This window comes from Centroberyx affinis, unplaced genomic scaffold (assembly GCF_046629955.1).
Source record: "Centroberyx affinis isolate AG114_WGS23_722 - 3 ecotype Tasmania unplaced genomic scaffold, CSIRO-AGI_Caff_v1 ptg001428l_1, whole genome shotgun sequence".
NCBI classification, from domain to species: Eukaryota; Metazoa; Chordata; class Actinopteri; order Beryciformes; family Berycidae; genus Centroberyx; species Centroberyx affinis.
The window spans coordinates 26,913-48,207 of NW_027279904.1; the positions used below are offsets into that span (position 1 = coordinate 26,913).

Here is a 21,295-nt window from a genome sequence, read left to right on the forward strand (position 1 = left end):
GTAAGGGAAAGTCAGACACAAAAATGGTTGTTAGTACAGTTACAACAAAGGTTTGATTCAAACAGTAGATTAGTAACACGTTTGTTTTAGTAAATTTAGTAGTAGTAGTAGTAGGACGAGTAGGTGAGGATTCTTTAAAAGTCCTCTGCAATTTGATTTGCTCAAACCAGATCCAGATTTGGACTGAATGTGTGTTATTTCATGTGACAAGGGTTTGTTTTGGTTAAGAAGAAACAAAATGAATCCATCCAAGCTAATAGGGTGACACACAAGCCATGCACTTAAATGGCAAGATGACAGTCAGAATGGGAATGGAGGGAGAATTCCATTAGACACAACACAAACAGACCGACTATCAAACGAAAAAAACAAATAAACCGTCTGACAAGATGCAGCAAAATGGGGAAGTAAATTCAAATTTAATTGTAGAGCACCACAACACCAGACAAATGGGGAAAGGAATAGAGCGTCGAGGTTAAGGTTTTTATTTGGACAAGAATGCAACAAAGATGAAACAAAAAAAAGACATCGAGACACGCGTGCAAAAGACTGACACGCGCTGGGCTAGAGCAGCGGTTACACCCTGTGAGGATGTCGATGTCAAGTTTCTAGCCGATAGTAGCATGCAAACAGGGTGCAGGAACACAATCACTGGATACTGTAAGTTTGGGGTGGGAATGGGGAAGGATGGGACCAATGTCAACAATCACGGATGATATCAACGGAAATGGAGAGGGTTTTTTAAAGAATTGGGAAACCTGAGAGGGGACAGCGGGCATCCTTGTCTTCGGTGAATAGAGTAATTTGTATTCAAATGGTAGGAAATGTCAAACCGTTGCAATGACGGTTGATAAAAAATGATAAAAAAAATCTACACTCACTCATGATTGTGGTTCTTGCGGCCTCTGGCATTTCATCGTACTATTTTAGATGCAAACTCAAAATTGCTTGATCGCTTCTGTCAAATTTGAGCCAAGACAGAGTGAGTCACTAACAGATACACTGGCTTTCCATACACTTCTAAACAGTTTTGTCCAACTCCCACTGTGTTATGATGGATTGGCCAGATTTATTCCTCGGGGCATCAATCCTCTATTCACCCAGAAAATGAAAAGCTGTCTCCCCTCTTTACTTTTTCCCTTTTTTGTTTTAGCAAGATAAGGTGTGAGGTCATTATTCATTTTAGTACGTTAATTTTGAAGTTTAACTTAGAAGTAAAAAGAAACAAAGTAAAATAAAAGAAATGAAAAAATAACAAGAGGGTTTGGCTAACGTGTTTTATGGCCATATTGATAATATTAGGACAATTGATATATGTATGTATATATGTTAGCCATGATATATACATATACATATATGCTCAATGCAATCTGTATATCAAAAAACAACAAAAAAAAAAGATTAGGGGAGTCAAGTCTCTTCATGCAAGGGGTGAGGCCAGTAAACTAAGTATAAAGTTAGTGTTAGTGTTAATGAGGGGTCGATCGCACACAGTCGAGACTTCCCCAGAGATTTCCCTGCATACTTTGCAACAACGGGCAAAGAGCATCACATTGGCAAGTCCAGTGAAAGCAAATAAGACTTACCCGACTAGATGGCAGCACACTAATGCATTCAACCTAGCTAATAATAATTCTAAAGGAGATCCTAAAAAGGGGCTGTGAGTATTAGTCAGAAACCCCTTTAGATCATTTTCAAACACATTCACGTCCGCAAGTTATTTTGGCAAACTTCCCCCAATTTGCGGCTTAATAAAAGGTATAATTGCCATTTCGCTTTCAACAATGAGCTTACATTGATACTGTCAGTCTGCTCATTTCTACACCTCGGGTTCAGGAGACTATATTACCACAAAAAGCCACTTTATTAAATATGTGTGTGATTGTGTGTGTGTGTGTGTGTGTGTGTGTGTGTGTGTAAGAGAATGTGTTCAGGTGCAGGCCTGGGAACAGCTCCATCTTGGTCATAAATCAGCCTAAGGCCACTAATGGGATCAAGCCCTCATTTGAGGCCTACTTTACAGTGAGGGCTTTGGCCACTAAATCAGGAGGTGTAAATACTCCTCATCACTCCATAAACTAGAGAACGGCTCGCCCAGACAACAGGTCGTGGCCCACAGGTCCAGCTGAGGCAAAATAACAAGATGGCCTCCTCAGCCTCATGTTGTTGGAAAGTTGGGAGAATCACTGAACAAAAAAGCTCTAACCGGGTATTACTGGAATTGCCATTGTAGGGTATTTCTCTGCTTGTGAAGTCTGCTGTGTACGCTCACTTCATAAGGTTCTTCAAAGAAAATAAATAGGGAGGAAACAGGGATTAACTGAAGTAAAAGATAACTCTTCTAATACATTCTCTAATACTCAATTGAGAAGAAGATATCTTGCATAATGATTCTTTATTTCTTCATACGGATAGTGTTTGAAGTTAAAGAAATTAAAGAAAAATAAGTAAATAAAAAAGGGAGAGAAAAAAAGAGCAAAACAAAAAAATTCTTAAAATCTAAATTTGCGTCATTTATCTTTTTTAGGCAGACCTCTTTGTATGAACACGTTCAATTATTTCAGGAAGGGGAGAATTGGATGGTATAAAAAGCAATAACAGATAAAGAGAGGGCTAAAAGAAAGACATAGAGAGGTGGAGTTTTTCAGCTACCTTGGAATTGATGGCGGATTGTACTTTCAGTAAAGCAAACAGAATAGAAAGAGGTAACGGAAAACCCAGGGCAAACCAAAGTATAAGACAATTAGAATGATATCTACCATATAATGCAGTTTGTTTACCATAGCGTGTCCAATGCCTGCGTGCTTCAGGAGAAAACAGGGGGAGGAGAAAGAAAAAAAAATAATGACAAACCGTAAACTCAACAAAACACACCTCAACCCAAAAAAAAGTGGAAAAATAATCGCCTTTTGCAAAAAACAGCTTCTCTTCTCAATAGGCGATGAGATACCAAGCAAAAAATTCCTTGTAATAGTCAAATATAAATTAAAAGAATATAAGTTTTTTCCTATTGTTAATATATTAAATCATCCAAATAAAGAAATAAAGAAAGTAATTGTATAACTTGTTTTTTTGTGTTAAAGGGTCATCCACAAATCAAATAATAAAGGAAGATAAGGAATAAAACAATAACAATACATTTGTTAGTATGTAAGTCGCAAGTTAAGTAGAGAAAACAACAGATGGTTCACATTCCGTGAATGACACAGTGTTAGTCGTTGAAATCAAAAAAGGTAAAGGGAAAAGAAAATTTTACCAAAGAAAATAATCAAATTGGAAGAATTCTGAAGCTTGTTGTTAGTAAAAGAGACAAGAGTTAGCAAATCAACTTCCACATAGAGGGGTTTTGGGCAGTTTTGAGGGGGAGGTTCGTTTTGAGCGGGGAAGGGAATGAGGGAAAAGTACATCAGTATTAGTAAGCACTCAGATAGGCTAATCTGGTCAGCGGGCGTGGCTGGAGGGAGGGTCTAGTCCATCAAACAATGGTGTTCCTTTGCATTGGGCGTGGCCAATCGTGTTTTGATCACTTGGAAAGTTGGAAATCCCTAAGTTCCCAAGACCTTGTTAATAGGCTGCAGTATATGTGAGTAAGAGAAAACCAGAAAGGAGTGTAAATGCTGAAAAAAATCTCCAAAATGAGTACCAGGTTAGAGTTACAACTATAGTGCATTTTCAGTGTTACAGTAAGTGATCTTAAATCATCACAGGCATTTAGGAAAATTAGCTTTGCATATGTTTGAGCGTGAGAGAGAGAAAGAGTGAGAGGTAGAGCAGACAAGAGAGAGAAAATTAACTCATGCATCCCCTCCGGTGTTCAGGTGTCCGCTGCATCCTGAAAGAGAAAGATATACATTCAGTCGTTTAAGTCAGTTCCAAAACAACAAAGACCCAGGCTCGCTGCCCCTAGGGAGAGAAATACATGCAAAATGAAACGTGAAATGTTTAAAAAAAAAAAATGGAACCATGTCATAAATTTCATGCCTAGCATTTGTAAATTGCGCTGACTTCCTTCTAAACTTAAGAGGAATTGGTCTTATTGTAGAAATGAGCTTTGAATTGTCAAGTCTGCTGAGTGATGTCGTTTTTAAAGGTTTTGTCTCACATGTCTTTCTACTCGGCATTAAAGCTGCACTGGGCAACTCTGCGTGTTGGCGGCTCCAAATGGCAGCGAGAGGTAACGCTTTGAAAACTGTTTGAACTTCAATACCCGGAAATCAAGTAACGTATCTTCACCAAACGGCACACGGCACGCTCATGTTTACCAGCCCGGCCGGTCTGCGATGCTTTATACCAAAGGAAACCAAAGAGACGAGAGAGGAAACAGATCTCAATTTGATCCAACTTCCTCTGGATGGTCGCTGCTGTTTGTATTTCACTGTTATGTTTCTGTTCGTTACTTGTTGGCAGAGAAGCGTCCATTTTTACATCAAAATCCTGCCTAGTGCAGCTTTAAATATGCACCATAGAGCTCCAAGTTATGCTGTAGGGATGCATGCCAAAGGTGGACATTACCACCACAATGTTACGGATAGAACTATGTGTGTAGGAGCACAACCCCATTTGGTCGGACTAAGTGAATGTTTACGTTTGCGCACAATCCTGTGTACGAGTCTGGGTGTCTGTCCCTGTGTATGTGTGTACATATGTATGCATTAGTGTATGTGGGTGTTGGGATGGCTCACCCTGCGTTCATGCCAAGTGTGTGGGAGCTGAGTGGAAGTGGCAACCACAAACTGAGGACCCCCCCCCCCCCCATGGGGCCAACGGGCCAATTCAAAGCTTCACGCCCACCCACTCTTTGATCCGAGGTCACGGTAAAGTGCTGTCACCAGTCCCCCACTTTGTCTAATGACTCCTGTTAATCCGTTAATTAGGTAAATAAGCTTCAATGGTGGGTGTGAATTTGCATATGCGCGCGCCGCATTGGCGACCGCACTCCTCCGTCTCTGAGCTGACAAAAACAACAGTTGATACATCAAAGGGTGGATGTGACAGAGGGGCTCAAAGGACCGGGAGCCCAACAATGGCTTATTAAATTAGACAAACGCATGCTTACGAAGGTGACAATGACTTTGGGCAGACAGTCGGTCTGCGTTACAGCGGGGGGAAAAAATAAATGAGAGATTATTATACGCAACATTTTGGATCCTGTAAGCTTCAGATCCCCCATGGGCGTTTGATGTCTGGATTCTGAACTTATCTCTCAATCGGTTCTTTGACAGAGCAGCCGTGGGACGGTGGCGAAAAATTAATCTTTCAAAAATTGCTGATGATCTTTTCATGTGACATGAAAAGGGGACGACAGCGAGCAAAACTATGGGGAGGAAGGCAGACTGGGGTCATGGTTTCTTCTGGACTTCAAGAAAAGGGAGTGAGAACCCGTAAAGTTCTCAATCTCTTTTCTTTAAAAAAAAAAAAAAAAGTGCTTGAACCAATAACCTGCCAGTGAGCCACTGAAACAGATGCGTGAGAGTAGAGGAGTGGACGATCCACAGGCACAGCTATTATAGAAATCGCACTCTATACTACAGACTTGCGAACTGTAAGTACTGCTGAACTTTTGCTCCACCGCTGAGATCAATTGTGCGGAAAATTAAAGTTTTGTTCTATTTTTGTCATCAGACGGCAGACAGATTGGTCTGGTAACCACTTGCTTTAGAGGTCTGTGTTGTGATTTGCCGATTTTGCTCTACTATAAGATCGTCAAGAAGGGAGTGTGTGCGGTACCAATGCAGGAGGATAAATGCCTGAAGAATGACAATGCAATCCAATAGCGTCCCATGTAAGAGACATCCCTCTGGAACCATCCTACATGTGCCAAATTGTCTCTCGGTGAGAAAGCAGAAACTGGAGTGCTGCGGCAATACAGTAGCCGACAATAACCAAGAGAGCAGCGAATAATAAATCTCACTAGGGGTTGCGGAGACAAAGAGCTACGCGAGAGAGAGAGGGCTGGAAAGCAAGGGTATTCAAAATAGACCGGCTTCACCCCCATTGCTGCTACTAATGTTACTCTCTCACGGTAAATTTCCCCTCTCGCTAATAAAGCTTGTTTCAACTTTACCCCACATACACCACGCCTGGAGCCCCTGCTGTGACAGCCCATCACCCGCTCTGTAATTGACCCATGTGGGAAAAAGGAAAGGCTGCGAACGCCAATGTTTGCTGATGGGGAATAAAGCTCCTAGTCATGTAAACAACCAAGGGCCCAGACAAACAACTTTGTGCTGCGTTTGTCTCGAAGGGCCCCCTGGGCGAAGGAAATCTTCATGTATTATGAATTGGGGGAGGGGTAGGGGAAAAAAGAGGGGGGAGGAGGAAGGAGCTACGCTAATGCTATTAACGTGGCGATTCGCTGTCTTCGTAGACAAGGGGAAAGGGGTTGACGCAGCTTTGTGTCAACACACGAAGAAGACCCACGCCGGACCGGTGTTGACCGAGCGCGATGTAGAACGCCGCCGTTGTCGATCTTCACACACACGTCACCGCGGACGCTACCGAGCGGCGGCCACCGGCGAATAAGCCGGATAAATATTTAACGACAAAGCTGTGAAAATGATCAATGGCTCGCGCGCCGGGGCCAAGGCTCTCGGTCCGGATAGATTTATCATTGTAACCGAGAAAGTTGTAAGACTGATGACCGCTCCTCCTATAAATTTCCAATTTGGCCATTTAGAAGTAAGTGATAAAAGTGATATTGTGGAATAGTATTAGGGGTGGGAGGGGAGGGAATGGGTGCCATTTTTCATTAAGGGACAGGAAGTGAAGGGTAATGTGGTTCGCAGACTGGAATAATGATTAGAGATGGAAATTCAGAGTGGGAAAAAAAAAATAAAGCGCTACAGTACGCGGGGCCACACACGTAGGCATAAGCACAGAATTATAGAATACACATATGTGCCTCGGCGTGGATATTTATGCACATCAGGCGCGCCTCGGTAATGCGGACACTCGGCGGGTGACCCTGCAGGACGGGGGGGGGAGGGGTGCATCAATTCAGAACGCCTCTTTCAGGTACATTCGGTTCCGCGCTCATTCCAATCATTCGGCATTCACTCCAGTCCGCCTCTCTCCAAGTCTGGCTCCAAGTAATGGAAACTGGCAGACAGGCTTCAGGTGCAAATATAAATGTCACTGCAATTACGCCGGAGAGAGAAGTCTGCAAACAAACAGTGTGTTAGGGGCATCTGTGTGTGTGTATGTGTGTGTGTGTGTGCATGGAAACTGCAGTAGAATATATTGTCTATTACAATGCGAGCAGTCATAATTCTCTCCCTCTTTCTCTTGCACTCTCCCTCCTATCGTCCTCATCTTCATTTTTTCCATCTCCGACTGACTCGCTCTCTTTGTACACGGGTTTGCGCACTCCCCTTCATCTTTTGCACTGGCTTCCACATTTTTTGCTTTCTCCGTTGCCTTCGATTCCATCAGGGGTGTGTCCAAGTTCAGCATTAACCCAATTGTCACTATATGATATTATGGCACAGTAAACATTCATGTTAAAAGGAAAAATCCACCCTAAAACACTGGTAAAAACAGCTAATGGCGATATACCTTTTGTCCGTTTTGTCGTTTGGTGGTGTGTTTTTCTTACTCCCATGGATAACTGGCTAAACGTAGACAATATGATGTCACATTGAGATTCCCAGCGTAGCTACAATGTAGTTTGATGGCAGAAATTGAAGATATACAACAGTGTAAGAGTATCCGAGAGTGGAATTTCCCTTTAAAACAGCTTTTGAAACTGCTCTGAAATGATATCATAAAGATATTTAGCTCCTGATTTCACAAAAGGATGCAGGTAGCAGCTATGGACGACTACAGACGTCATCTCAACTTTAAGTTTTGCGCTAGATTTCAACATTGGTATCAATCTATTCAACGTCATAATGTTTGCTGGGCATCTCTCATTCCTTTCTCTAAGCTCTCTCTCCTTGTTCTCTCCCTTGATTTCACGCTCTCCCACAATCTCTCCCTCGATCTCACGCTTCTCTCTCTCTCTCTCTCGCCAACTTTTTATTACCTGTCGCCACCTGTTTGAGTGTACTAATGGCGCAGAGATTTGTTATCTGATTACAGGTCTGCGAGAGAGAGAGAGAGAGAGAGAGAGAGAGAGAGAGAGAGGGGGATGAATAAACATAAAAGTGGCGGAGCAGGTAGTGGCAAATGAGGCTGATGAGTGAGGAGTGTGTGTGTGGAACGCGGGCGGATATGCTAATGCGGTGGAAATGCGATGCAAATGAGCCTTTTTTCCGCCTCAAACGCGCAGGTGAACCTCGGCGTGCGGTTATCAGACACACAGGCGGGTGTTGTGTATATGTGCGCGTGTTAGTGAGGTGTGTGTGTGTGTGTGTGTGTGTGTGTGTAGCTTGACCACTGCACAGGCAGAGGCTGTATACAATAAGTTGACCCTTGATCACCGGGGAGGAAGCAACAAAGGAGAAAAAAAAACAATAAAAAAACAACCTTAACATTTACTCTGTGACACACGCTCACCCACAAACGCTATGATGATGTTCTCCATCCCCCCGTCCCGCCCCCTCCCCCCCTGCGGCTGGAGCACATTAAGAATACTTAAAATGTCATTGGCAGTAAACTGAGTGCGGATTACAGGGGTGTTAGGATGTCATTATGTACATCAAACAAATCCACTACCCCTGCCTGCCGTGAATAGCAATTCCTATCATCGCCGTAAAAAAGGGCGTACTGTATGCGTTGGCGGGGCCATACGCTCTAAATGGCATTTTCGATTTGGTTACAAGAGGTTCAGTCTGTCATTATGCTAAACCGATTAGGCTGACCTTATTGAGATGCTAACAGTGCGCTCACATGGCGGATGGTAGTGGCTAATCCGTGAGGGGTGTGTGTCTGTGTGTGTGTGTGTGTGTGTGTGTGTGGGGGGGGGCATAACATGTAGGGTTCCAAAAAGTCTAAAATGACAGATTACCTAATGAATCAATCATTAACTTAATAGAATAGGCTACTCTAACTCAGTAATGTAATCAGATTACTTACTGACTGTAACTATAATGGTGCACACTGTAATTTATAGTAGTGTAACTACCATTATATGAAACCATTATCAACCATCACTTCAAGATATGTAGATTTATATTAGTGTTAATATCATAATCTTAATTCCTATTAAAACATGTTTCTGAGTAATCCAACAAGCAATCACCTATCCTTTCCAACAGTATTTCTAATCTGATTGCTTTGTGTTTTACATAGTAATACTGACAGATACAGCTAGAAATTTGGTAATCAGATTACTGAAATCCATTTACATTAACATTTAATCTGCATCCCTGCCTGTAGGCAGTGATGAAAGCTCAGGGTTTTTTTTTTTTTTAATCACGCGGACACTGTGATCCATGCTTTTTTTTGTCTCGACTGTCTTACCTAACAGAGTATATCCAGATTACAAGTTAAGTGCTGCAGCAAGATGAAGAACTAGGAAGAGACAACGTATTACTCCCATTTTAGCTTCACTTCAGTGGCTACCAGTGCAGTTTAGGAGTGATTTTAAAATGTTATTGATCACCTTTAAAGGCAGGTTTTGGACTAGCACCTAGCTATATCTCAGAGCTTTTAAACCCTATGAGATCCTGTACAGTTCAGGCTGAAGACTATAAGACTGATGGAGCTTTCTAAGCTCTGGAACAACCTGACAACTCAGCATTCTCCTTTAAAACTTCTCCTTTTAAAAAAGACACTTTTTTAGGCTTACTTTTACTTCACCTATGGCCTGTATCCCATTTTTGTTACTGTTTTAATTACTCTGTGCATTTGCCCTTTTACATTTTACAGTTTTTTCTTTATTAATTACTCTTGTATTATGTATTGCTCACAGTTTCATCTATCTTGCAAATGGAATCTGGAATCATAAGGATAAATAACACTATATTGTGTTTTCTTTCTTGCTGTACTCTCTGGTCTTTGAATGTATGCAGGGGTTCCTGCTTCCTACTGGCAGTTTTGATACTCGTTTAGTTGCCTATTCGACCACCCTGTATTTTTACCATTATTCCTATTACAGCAATTGGAGGTGGAGATTGGATTTAGTCACAGGGAAAGGGTTAACGCAACTACTGGAGTACTGCAGCCAGAGACGATTCACTAGCCAACAGACACCGTTGCTAAGTGACAAATTGCTAGCAAGGATGGGCAAGAGAGATAGACTGAGAGAAACACAGAGAGAGAGAGAGAGAAAGAGATGGAAAGAGAGAGCGAGAGAGGAATTGATTGGCTTCCTCTTAGGAATTCTGGCCTGCCTCTCTCCATGTCGGAGGAAGGTTGGATGAGAGGGGAGGGGAGAGGAGGGATGGATGGATGGATGGATGGAGGATGGCGGCTGGGGGGTTGGGGCGGGGGGATAATTGCAGCTGTTAGCTTGATGATGCCTCGCAGAAAAGGGAAGAAAAACAATCTGAACAACTGAGAGAGAGAGAGAGAGAAAGAGAGAAGAGAGCATGGGAGTGTCCAGGCATCCAGTATTGATTGAGAGGGGGAGCGTGCGGCGGTGATGTTCTCATTCTGTCTCCTCGTATGAAATAAATGTGATCGCTACCCAACCCGCCCCACCAGTTAAAAACATGCCTATTAATACTGAGATGTCTTAGTGACTGGAATTACATTGGCTGTGCATGTAACTTAACATATCAGTGACTGAATGTGCATTTGGAGATACCTCATTTACAAAAAGGATGTTCCTATTTTATAAGATCATACAGCATACAGAAGATCTTATGACACTTATAACAGATGATGATCCTCCCTCCTGATTTTTTTTCCTTCATAGCAACTGTACTGTGACAGAATCTCATGGTGAAATCAAACTATTCAGGTGTGTTTTTTTTTTTTTGGGGGTGGGGGGGTGGGGTGGGGGTCTATTTTCTATCAAAGGTGTTCCATCCTTTGTTGGGTCTGTTTCTCGATAAGACGCCCGTACAGTACGTAAGTGGAAAGGGTGTAGGCAGGCTTAGTGAGAGGACTGTGCGTTGTGTGTTGAATATGAATGCGTAAAAGCTAGCACCAATTTCTATTATGTATGGGAGACATGCAAGGAGGCTAGGAGAAGTCGAGAATTTCGATGGAGGTGTGTGTTTGTGAGTGTGCTCGGCGGAATAACTATGTTTGCCTTATTGGCTTTTATCTAATGTTGTCTTACTGGTTGTAAAGTTTGTGTTAAGTTTTATTATCTATTATTGAGCATGTGGGTGTGCTTGAGCCAGGGCATACGTACAGAGCCTTGCCTGCCACCTATATAAAATGTTTGCTGTATTCAGTGTGGATGCACATGGACTTTTGAGAATATTCTTGTGTGTGTATATGCGTTTGTTTAGTGCTTACTTAATGGTAGTAGAGGGACTTAAAAATTCCAACCGATAATACCACAGAATTTTAATTAAAATCAACGTTCCTGGAAGTGGATGGTCGGCGTGGCGGCCATTTTCATGTGTACTGTTAAGCTAGCTTCCGTATGAACCGACTTACGGCAAGTCACTGAGCTGAGAGGTTTTACAGCAAGAACCAAAGCAGCTTCTCTGTCTCCTTGCTGTCATGGATTGCTAACATGCTAATGTTGACTAGAAGAGCTAGAGAGAAGTACAGTCTTTGATAAAGCTACGTTAGCCTGGTCGCTAACGTTAGCTTTCAGTTGAGTTTTGACAGTTTGCTAACAGACACACGTGCAGAGTTCTCAAGCAAGTGTGACCAACTTTATGGCCTTAATGCCAAGACTTACATTGTCAACATAGCAACTAACCCTTAAAATTCTATGATCAGCATTTTATGCTATACTAGCAAAATTACCATGGCAAACAGTGGAAGGACCGTTCTATCCATTCAAATTCTGTGGATAATACCGTCACAGATTATAAACCAAACAACACAAAAGCTTTCATGAACTGGATATAGGTGGAATCACTATTGTGTTATATCAGTCAGCGATAGAGAGTAGCAAAACAGACACATATTTATGCTATACTCTGGATTTCTCAAGGCTGTGTAATCCAAAAATAAATAAAAGAAATCAATTTGCGATAAATTGGAATAATCCAGTGGATGAGCAATTGCCGTTTAGAACAGGTCATTACCTATGTGTAGCGGATTACATTTCTCATTGTAACCTTTGCTGAACTCAGTCCTGATGCAGATCAAAGGCTTGCCTGTTCCAGCTGAACTCTGGGCCGCCGGTTGAACCTCAGCGTTCTGCACTCGGCGCTTAAAGAACAAGAACAAATCTGTTTGATCCCTCCGCTAATCCAATAGCTGCATCCAAGGTCCAATTATATGGAAAAGAGATGAAGGGAGACTGACGGGGGGGGGGTGGGGGGTGAGAGACTAAAAGAAATGGGGAGAGAGAGAGAAAGAGAGAGAGACAAGGCAAGGAGAGATGAAAAATTGCTGTAGGTGAGTAGAGAGACTGGCGAGAAAAGGGTGAGAGTGATACAGTACAAGGGGGAAAGGAATAAAAAATGAGTAGTGAGAGAGAGAGAGAGAGGGAGAGAGAGAGAGATGCTGAGTTCAAAGGTCTCTCTCTCCAGACGTGAGTTCAGAGACACAGCGGCTGCGGAGCCTTTTGGTTGTAAAGCCACATCGGGGAATAAAAAATAGTCTTTCCTCTGTTCTCTCTTTCTTACTGGAGACCAGACTGTTCACTCTCTGCCAAAGATCCCCCCCTCATTCTCACACACACTCTCTCTTCTTCTCTCAAACAAACAAACACACACACACACGCACTTCCTTTCCGTGCCAGAGAGTGTGTGTCTCATGTTTCCTCCGGCTGCCTGCGGCGTCCTGTGGGACGCAGGTGCCTGTTAAGCACATAGACAGGCCGACGAGGCCAGACGGTGCTTACTGTATTACTGTATTACTATCTTTCAGTAAGTGGTTGGGAGTATTACCTATAGATCAAAACAATGGCATCCAGGAAAAAGGGAAAGAGCGGGGTTCTCTTTCTGGCATCGCGGCTCGTGAGCGTGACATGCTCCCATCTTAAAACATCGCTCAGCGGATCAGGTTTTAGCTTTATGTACGAGTAACTTTCATCGATGCGAGGCCTGTTCTGATTTTTCCACTGATCGTCACTGTGAAGTTAGACCACAAAGAATACCGTAGCATATAGATTAGTCCATGTGCTTACTGTATTTCTATGTTACTATCTTTCAGTAAGTGGTTTAGAGTCTTACCTACAGATCAAAACAATGGCAGCCAGGAACTTTTCCATGTAATTCCAGCTTTCCACAAAGCAGCGGCGCTCTGCTCACATAGGGAAACAGTGGTGTAGATAAGAGTATATGCACATGTACGCTGTTTACTCTATCAGAACTTTTCCCTAGCACAGATACTTATTTTTTGCATGTATTCATTATTAACAAGCTGCATCAGCAGAATACAAACCTATAGCAAACAAGTCAAAGCTAGCTTAGTGCTAATTTCAAGCTCGCCACCTGTTTTGTCTGTGAACCTGACCAGTATAACAGTATCAAACCCAAGTATATCAATTATGCATTCACAACTAAACAATAATTTTTAACATCTAGGTTAAGTTGACGACACACAAACAACAAAAATCAAGAAGATCGAAGGCAACCTTTTTAGGCCTAGCCATGATTTTAGTCGCAGAGGAGGTAACTGCCACAGATATAATTGAATGGAACTGAATGAGCATTTAAAATGAATGGAGGACTATGATCATCGTCCCCCTAAAAAGTCCTCCCTATGGACAAACCAACATATAGGCTAGAAGCTCTCCACCTATGGCGAACCTAGAAATTTAGTGTAACCAATCACATTCATGCTGTTAGCCTGGCAGGAGGGACGTTATCCATAACAGCAGTGACTTAGCCTACACAAGGAGAGTTGTTGGGTTCCAGTATATGAACGGTCCATTTGCTGGGTCTGCTGGTTTCCATGCTGCTCTTTTTGTTGGGTTATTTATAATGTGGTGGAAATATTGAGGCTGCGATGGGACAGTAAGGTCATGGGACGGACCCACAACCTGTTGACCCTGTCAGTTGGGTCAATACTCCTGTCTCACTACTGGCAGAGATATCCTTCACACTTCCTTGAGCTGCACTGGCACTTAGGCTACTGTAACAACACTAATACACGCAAATAGATTGACTTTGAGTTGCCGTAATGGGTGTGAATCTAGTATTAGTCTAGTAATCCAGAGTCCTGTGGTCTCCCGTTCGGGCGCCAGTGGTTTCACCTTTTGTGCGAGTTATTTTCATCAACATGAAGCCGTTCCGATGTCCCCAGCGGTCGTCGACATGAAAAGTTATCCCTCCGACAATACGGTAGCATATGGATTAGTCCGTGTCTCTGCAGGTCTGCAGGGCTTCTGGGAACATCAGTGTGGGATTGGAAAGGATCAGAGAATCAATAATCGCAGAACATACAGTAAGACGGTGAGGAGTTTGTATTTAAATGACGGCGTTTGCATACGTTAAGGGTTTGTACAGTAGCTGTTACGGCTAACTATAGGCTGACAAGAGTGTCCTTGCAGACTTAAGGTTCGGCCTATTTTCACATCGTGTCCCGTTTTGGCGGACACGTGCGCTGCATCGCTTGCGCTAGTCGTTTCCCTAGACATACAGACATGAAGGCCCCTCTCTCTCTCTTTCTCTCTCTCTCTCTCTCTCTCTGTCTCTTTGCCCTTTCACTATCCTCATTCTGTAGTGTGTTTAGACAGTGTGCAGTCCCGGAGGACAGGAAGAGCCAGGGTGGTTACCAGTGCTGAAGTCTGCAAACCGTCCATGATGGTAGTTCATCATGCCAGAGGAAGAGGCGAAGGGAGGGGGGGAGGTGTAGGAGGGAGGGAGGGAGGAGATAAGGAGGAGGTGAAGAAGGGAGGGAGGATGTAAAGGAGGAGGGGAGGAAGGGAGGGAGGGAAGCCTCGCTGCTGATGCTAACCAATGTGTGTGTGTGTGGGGCAGGGTGGAGGGATGGGTGGCGGATTGGTGTGTGTGTGTGTGTGTGTGTGTGTGTGTGTGTGTGTGTGTTGGGGGGAGGCGGGGGGGGCTCGCACTGATGAGAGGTCAAGCCGAGTGTCCTTGCCTGCCTATCACACGTACACCACAGGGACTAGCCAAACACACACACACATACTTCCCACTTCCCCACATACACACCCGCAGTACCGCCACACTCCACCAAGGGGAGCTCTGATCCTGCGATCCTTCGCTAGGCACACTGCATCTCCCTTTTTCCCTCTATAACTTCCCCTCCCCTCCTCCCCCCCTCCCTCCTTTCTCCCCTCTCTCCCTTGGTGGAGAGTCCCTATCACCTCACCTAATTCTGTCTGCTTCATTTTATCCAGTACAAAGCTGACAAATTCATAGGTTTTGTGGAGAGAGACGGTGAATGGAAAACACACACATACACACATAGCAAGGGACAGAAAGAGAGAGATAGAGAGAGAGTCAGAGGGAGCTTTTACTTATTTCGGAGCTTACTGTTGCGGCAGTAGATATGCACGATGTTGCAAGAGCCATTAAGCGCAATAGACAGAAATTGGACGAGACTTTCTAGACCGCCGGCGCCGTGCGATAGCCTCGGCTAGAATGTAACGCCGTGTCTTGTAGACCGGGGGGGGGGGGGCGGGGGGGGAATTTTCGATGGCAGCTCTGACGGGACGAGGAGAAGAGCGTAGTATTATCGCGTTTACCTTTGCATTTTAGGCATTAGCGGATGCACTTGTCTGAACTCAAAGTGAGGTAGGAGGGGGGTAAAGGACATCTGTGAAGTGTTCCGTTTACATGCAAAGGGTTCCTCCACCTGCAAGATCTTCACATCTGTACATACAGTACAGTATCACCTCCATGTGTAAAGTGAGGTGAATATATCCGGAAGGTGTATAAGTCTCTCAACACGTCTCCGTGCCTCGACACATTAATAACTGTGGAATTGCATAGTTTTGCACACCCCGTACATATGCTCTCATTCCTCCCATTGTTATATATATCGCATATATATGATGATACTTTTAGAATTCTTCACCATTTTCATAATGCACAAAGATCACATTGTCTTTAAGTTGCTATGCGGATACTACTTGCTGCTATTTTGCACATCCTAATGCTCAAATCCAGATTTTTTCATACATTTCTACTTAATATGTACAAGTTTTAGAGTTTTTGGTTGCATATGTGTATATAACTGGAATGTGCTCTATTCTTATGTGTATATTTTTCTGTATCCTGGTACTATTTGCTGCTGCAGTGGCTCAATGTAACCACAAGGATCAATAAAGTTCCATCTAATCTAATCTAATCTGTTGGTTATTGTGGGAACCTGTAACTTCCCCAGTTCTCTCTTAGCACGTGTTTGACCACATGGCTGCAAATTCTCCAATGCATCGGAGCGAGCACACGTGTGTTTTGCGCACACGTATCATGCAAACGCGACCCATGAAACATCAAACCGCTTCTTCCAGTCATTGATCAGCCGGGTATCAGCCAGAGTGTAAACACAGGGTCAGAGGTGTGTGTGTGTGCGTATGTGTGTGTGTGTGTGTGAGAGAGCCGGGTCAATGTCATCAATATCCCTCTCTATGTGTCTCTCAGTGGGACTGTCCAGTGTAAACCTAGAGAGCTCTTTAACACTTAGGCCGCCTGGTATGTCAATTAGGAGGATCCGCCGGGGATTGAAGCTGTTACGCGGGTTAATGGAGATCGCCTGGACAGTGTGATGTGGGTGGTTAGGACCGGCTGAGAGGCACTGGAAGAATACTGTACATGCATCTGATATCTGTTTAGACGTGTGAGGTTTTCATCCGACAATATTTATAGCGGCATTATTGATTTTTAGGCGTTCAGATGGGTTTCTGAAACAGAGCAATTTGCACTGCAAAAATGCCTGTTTTACCAAGTCTTTAAATCATATTAGTCTTAAAACAAGAGAGAAAAAATCTAGTGAATTCCAATGCAAATCAACTTGCTTCAAGAATGTTCAAGAATAAAGTGACCATGCAGTTATGACATATTGCAAGAGCACTTCAAGAAACAATTTGTGGAATTATTATTAAAGACAGGTGTCAATTATGATAGAACGATAGAAAGGTAGACAGATCGATAGAACAATAGAATGATAGAAAGACAGACAGAGAGATAGACAGACAGATAGATAGATAGATAGATAGATAGATAGATAGATAGATAGACAGACGGTTACTGACAATGAAATTCTAATTTACGTCATGTTGAATCTGCTCACAACTGTGTCTCAGTCTAATGTGTGTGTGTGTGTGTGTCATTTGCCCAATGGTCATTATGGTGCAGTTGGTGGTAGGTGGGTTGCCTCATGCTGTAAAAGTCATGTTGGCTTCCTAAACTCATTAAGCTAGTCTCACTCTGCTGATCACACACAGCCCTACAGCAGAACATTTTTGACCCCGACCGTGTGTGTGTGTGTGTGTGTGTCTGACTCGGTGCGTCTGGATGTGTCTGTGTGTGTGTGTGTGTGTGTGTGTGGGTGATCGTTTGCCCTTATCCTAAAGGCAAGTACGGCATATGGTCATAAAATAGCAGCTCACGAAATCCTGGCCTATTTCCAAATGTCTAAGTTATCACACTGAAACACATAACAATATTACTGCTATGTGACAGAAATTGCGGAGTCTGGTCGGCATGGAAATCTCTCCCTATAATTTTCCAGCACTTACCCTACATCGAGAATCACTTCTTCGGTCATTAAAAGTACAGGAGTTTGATGCTATCCGTCGTTTTATTCAACACTGAATGGGTGTTTTTTGCAGCCGCACACAAAGGAGTTGGTGTACTTTCTTTGTGTTAATGCATTCACATCAGGCCTTTTTGCATCCCGGGCCACTTACGATGCCTATTATTAGGGCTGACAAGCCATTCATTCCAATTACAATTACCAAAACACTGGGAAGAAGTAAGCAAGGCAATTGTAAGTGAAATTGATTGCATCTCACTGCCGCTATCTCTGACTGCCAATTGATGACCTGGTGTATCGAGCCTCTGCTGTTGGTGCTATTCAATTCGTCTTGGGCTGTGTGTGTGTGTGTGTGCGGGTGTGGGTGTGTGTGTGTGTATGTGGAATTCAAGTAGATAAAACATGCTGGCATGCACATCCACGCGCAAATTCACACACGCAAGCGTCCAAGTTGCTCTTTTGTTTCTCATTACCTACTATTAAAGGTTTGTAAAGATGTGTTGGGTAATTTGTTCAGAAAGGGTATAAGTGCATTGTCGCCTTTGATAAATTAGGGCGCATTCCATTTGTGTAGCTAAGTACATTATGTGCATACATACTGAGCAGGGCACTGTCTCCCCTTGTTCATTAATAACAGCCGAAAACAGTGTTCTCCGACACGGCACCTATGCATATACAGTGGTTTTCTGTCGGAAGGAGAATGATGTATGATGTACGGCAATTACATTTTAGCTATGATTGGGATGTTTGACCTTTGGACTGTGATGACCCATGAATGACCCCTGAATATGAAGGTGACATGGATCTTCGGTTGTTTTGGGAAAAAATAAACACAACAGAAGGAAAAAAAAACCATCTGTACTGGTCTTCTGTTCATCTCCAACCTGAAACCAGAGAAACTGTTAAGATAAGTTGGGTGGCAAGCAACAGGAGAGGAGGGAGGGAAGGCGAGACAGGAGGCTCCTCCTTGACGCTCAGAGGGAAGCGGAGAGATAAAGACAGAGGCAGCGAAAGAGTTAAACAACGCAGCAGAGGTCGGGGCGGGGTGGCAGACGAGAGGGCCCCCGTTCATTTCGCCGTGCTGTGTTTACCTGGCGCAGGTTGCGGGTGACGCGCACGTCATGCCAGGCGTTGTCGTTGAACTTGCCGTTGACGGGCTCCACCAGGGCCTCGAAGGCCCCCGAGCCCAGGTTGATGACCAGCCAGACGGCGCCGCTCTTCAGGGAGAGGTTGACGTAGTCGGCCGACTTGCCGGTGTGCAGCATGAGGCCGTTGCGCTGCAGCGTGCGGAAGGAGAGCGTGATCTCGTCGGTGCTGCTCTGGATGGGCGTCAGCGACAGGTCGTAGCAGAAGAACTCGTTGCCCTTGAAGGTGGCCACTGACTCTTCCTTACCTGGAGACGAGAGGAGAGGGGGAGGGAGGGGAGAGAGGGAAGGTGAGTTGAAGGAGGTACTGCGTGAAAGTAGGAATACATCAATATAATGATTTGGGGATTCATCGGGCCAAAATTGGCCTTTCAGATGTCTTGACTAAGTTGTCCACCTCCCAATATGATGAATACAATGCAGTTTGATTACAGATTTACTATATAAATGATCAATAACTACACTGGTTCCTTATGGGAAGCCATTAATGTAAACTGATTCTGGTGTAACGTTTTTGATCAGACTTCACATACATATGAATGGATATGTAAAATTATTTGTATCATCCTGGGTTTCAATGGAGAGTTTTAGTGTCACATGATCTAAATGGTGTTTCACAGGTTTTTCCACCCTGACAAGAATAAAATTCTAGGGGAAACAGTAAAAACTAATTTGGCACGAAAATGGCCAACTTTAAAGATACTGAATATCGATTGAATATCTGCATTGGTATTAGTCAAAGCCCCCACTAAACCAGTATGGACCTTCAAAACGTCATATTGGTCGAAGCCTATATGAAAGATGGACTAACATCACTTAATCTGTAATGCATTTGTTCTATGCAAACATCTTGTGGGTCAAATGTATTGAGATGAAACCGATTAGACGTGGTTATTGATTGCAGTAATACAACATCAATTTTGGTTGCAACTCTAATTCAGTAATAAAATGTTTTCATCAGGAAAACTTCACGGGGCGAAACAACATTTGTTTTAGTTTACGGATGCATTATCAACGCATAAGTAGAATTAATCCAACACATGCGACACCATCGTAATGCAACAGGATGATGCAGCGATAACAGATTCTTTCTTTTGAAATAAATGGACTTCCATCAGAGCAAAGCAAACAAAAAAAAAAAAAAGGGAATGAATCAGAGAGAAGGCGAGTGAAAGAGAGGGACAAAGAGAAAGTGGGAGAGAATATAAAGCGAGACCAAGGAGGCCAAGACCAGACAGACAGAGGCGAGATGGATTAGAGGAACAATTCAGAGAAAAAGAGAAATGGGGGGAAAAAAAGAAGACGTGTTGACATCTTTGCTAATGCCTGTCAGTCTATCTGTCTGCCGCACATGCCTTCCTTCCGCCGCAGTGAGCTTCGTTCACACACTACCAGTCAAAACAGCCGGTTTTGCACAATGGACACATGTCAAACACCGGCCTAACAGCAGGGGAGGACACTGGTTCCGCCTGTCAGGAATTGAACAGATCTCCGCAGCTGTCACAACAGCAAACACGGCTGCAGCAACACACACACACACACACACAGCGGTAACACCGCAACCACACGAGTCACAGTGTGCACACTGAAGCTGCTATGAACACCTGTAAGTAAAAGCTGTTAATCCATACTGTTTCCCCATATCCCCACCCATACAGTCTACTTAACGTGTTGAAATTGTCAGCAGCATGTTTATATAACCCCAGAATAGTTAATATTCTATTTTATTGCTTTATTGTTTGATCGTTTTTATTGTTTCTGCTGTTTTATTGCTTATTTTATATTCTATCTTGTGCTAATAATTGTTTTTTTTCCTGCTGAATCCTATTACTTTTGCTGCGGCAACAACCTCATTCCCCCCCAGAGATCAATAAAGTTTCATCTTATCTTATATATATATAATAACAAGAATGGGTACAAATTCCTTGACAGGTGTTACAAATCAACTGCTTCCCAAGGCAAAACGTGACCTTCGGCAAAAGCGTCGAGGATCCGAACAACGGCGCCCATAATGGCAACATCTCTCTCAACTCTCTGAAATCACTCCACCCCAGGCGGTGGTGTTATGAATCGACCGGTTTCCCCGACGCGAGCCGTGATCTGAAGTGACACTCCGCTTCCGGTGTTCGTTTGCCCCCGCCGGTTCCCCCGGGGGAGGCCGGTCGGAGGAATCTGCCTCAGGTAATGAGGTTTAGGCCTGACACGGGAGGGGAGAGAGGGACTAAACCTGCCAGGACGAGCCTGTATGGGCCGGATCATCAAATCTAGTTTACCCCGCAGTTCCATTACAGCAAAATCACTCCAATACCTCGGTGCATTTCCCCGGGGAGAGTGGCGATGGCCGGTCAGAGGGGCGGTCCGTCGGCAGACAGATTGAAAGCCGAATCTCATGAGCAAGCGAGTTAGCCACAGGAGCAATCTCAGGTGAGAGGAGAGGAGCGGTGATGGATAACAGCATGTCC

General features: G+C 43.7%; 1 protein-coding gene across 1 annotated transcript in view; it reads right to left on the reverse strand.

Moving 5' to 3' along the window:
• The window catches only part of LOC139650022 (neurexin-2-like), a gene marked incomplete at its 3' end in the record, with an annotated part of 46,862 nt that extends 26,019 nt beyond the window's left edge, over positions 1-20,843 (reverse strand). The window contains exons 1-3 of the mRNA XM_071526553.1: positions 20,804-20,843; positions 18,780-19,081; positions 2,760-2,804 (exon numbers count right to left, since the gene is read on the reverse strand). Coding sequence (XP_071382654.1) covers positions 2,760-2,804; positions 18,780-19,081; positions 20,804-20,843 — 387 coding nt within the window. The remainder of the gene's footprint in view (positions 1-2,759; positions 2,805-18,779; positions 19,082-20,803) is intronic.
• Positions 20,844-21,295: the final 452 nt, after the last annotated feature.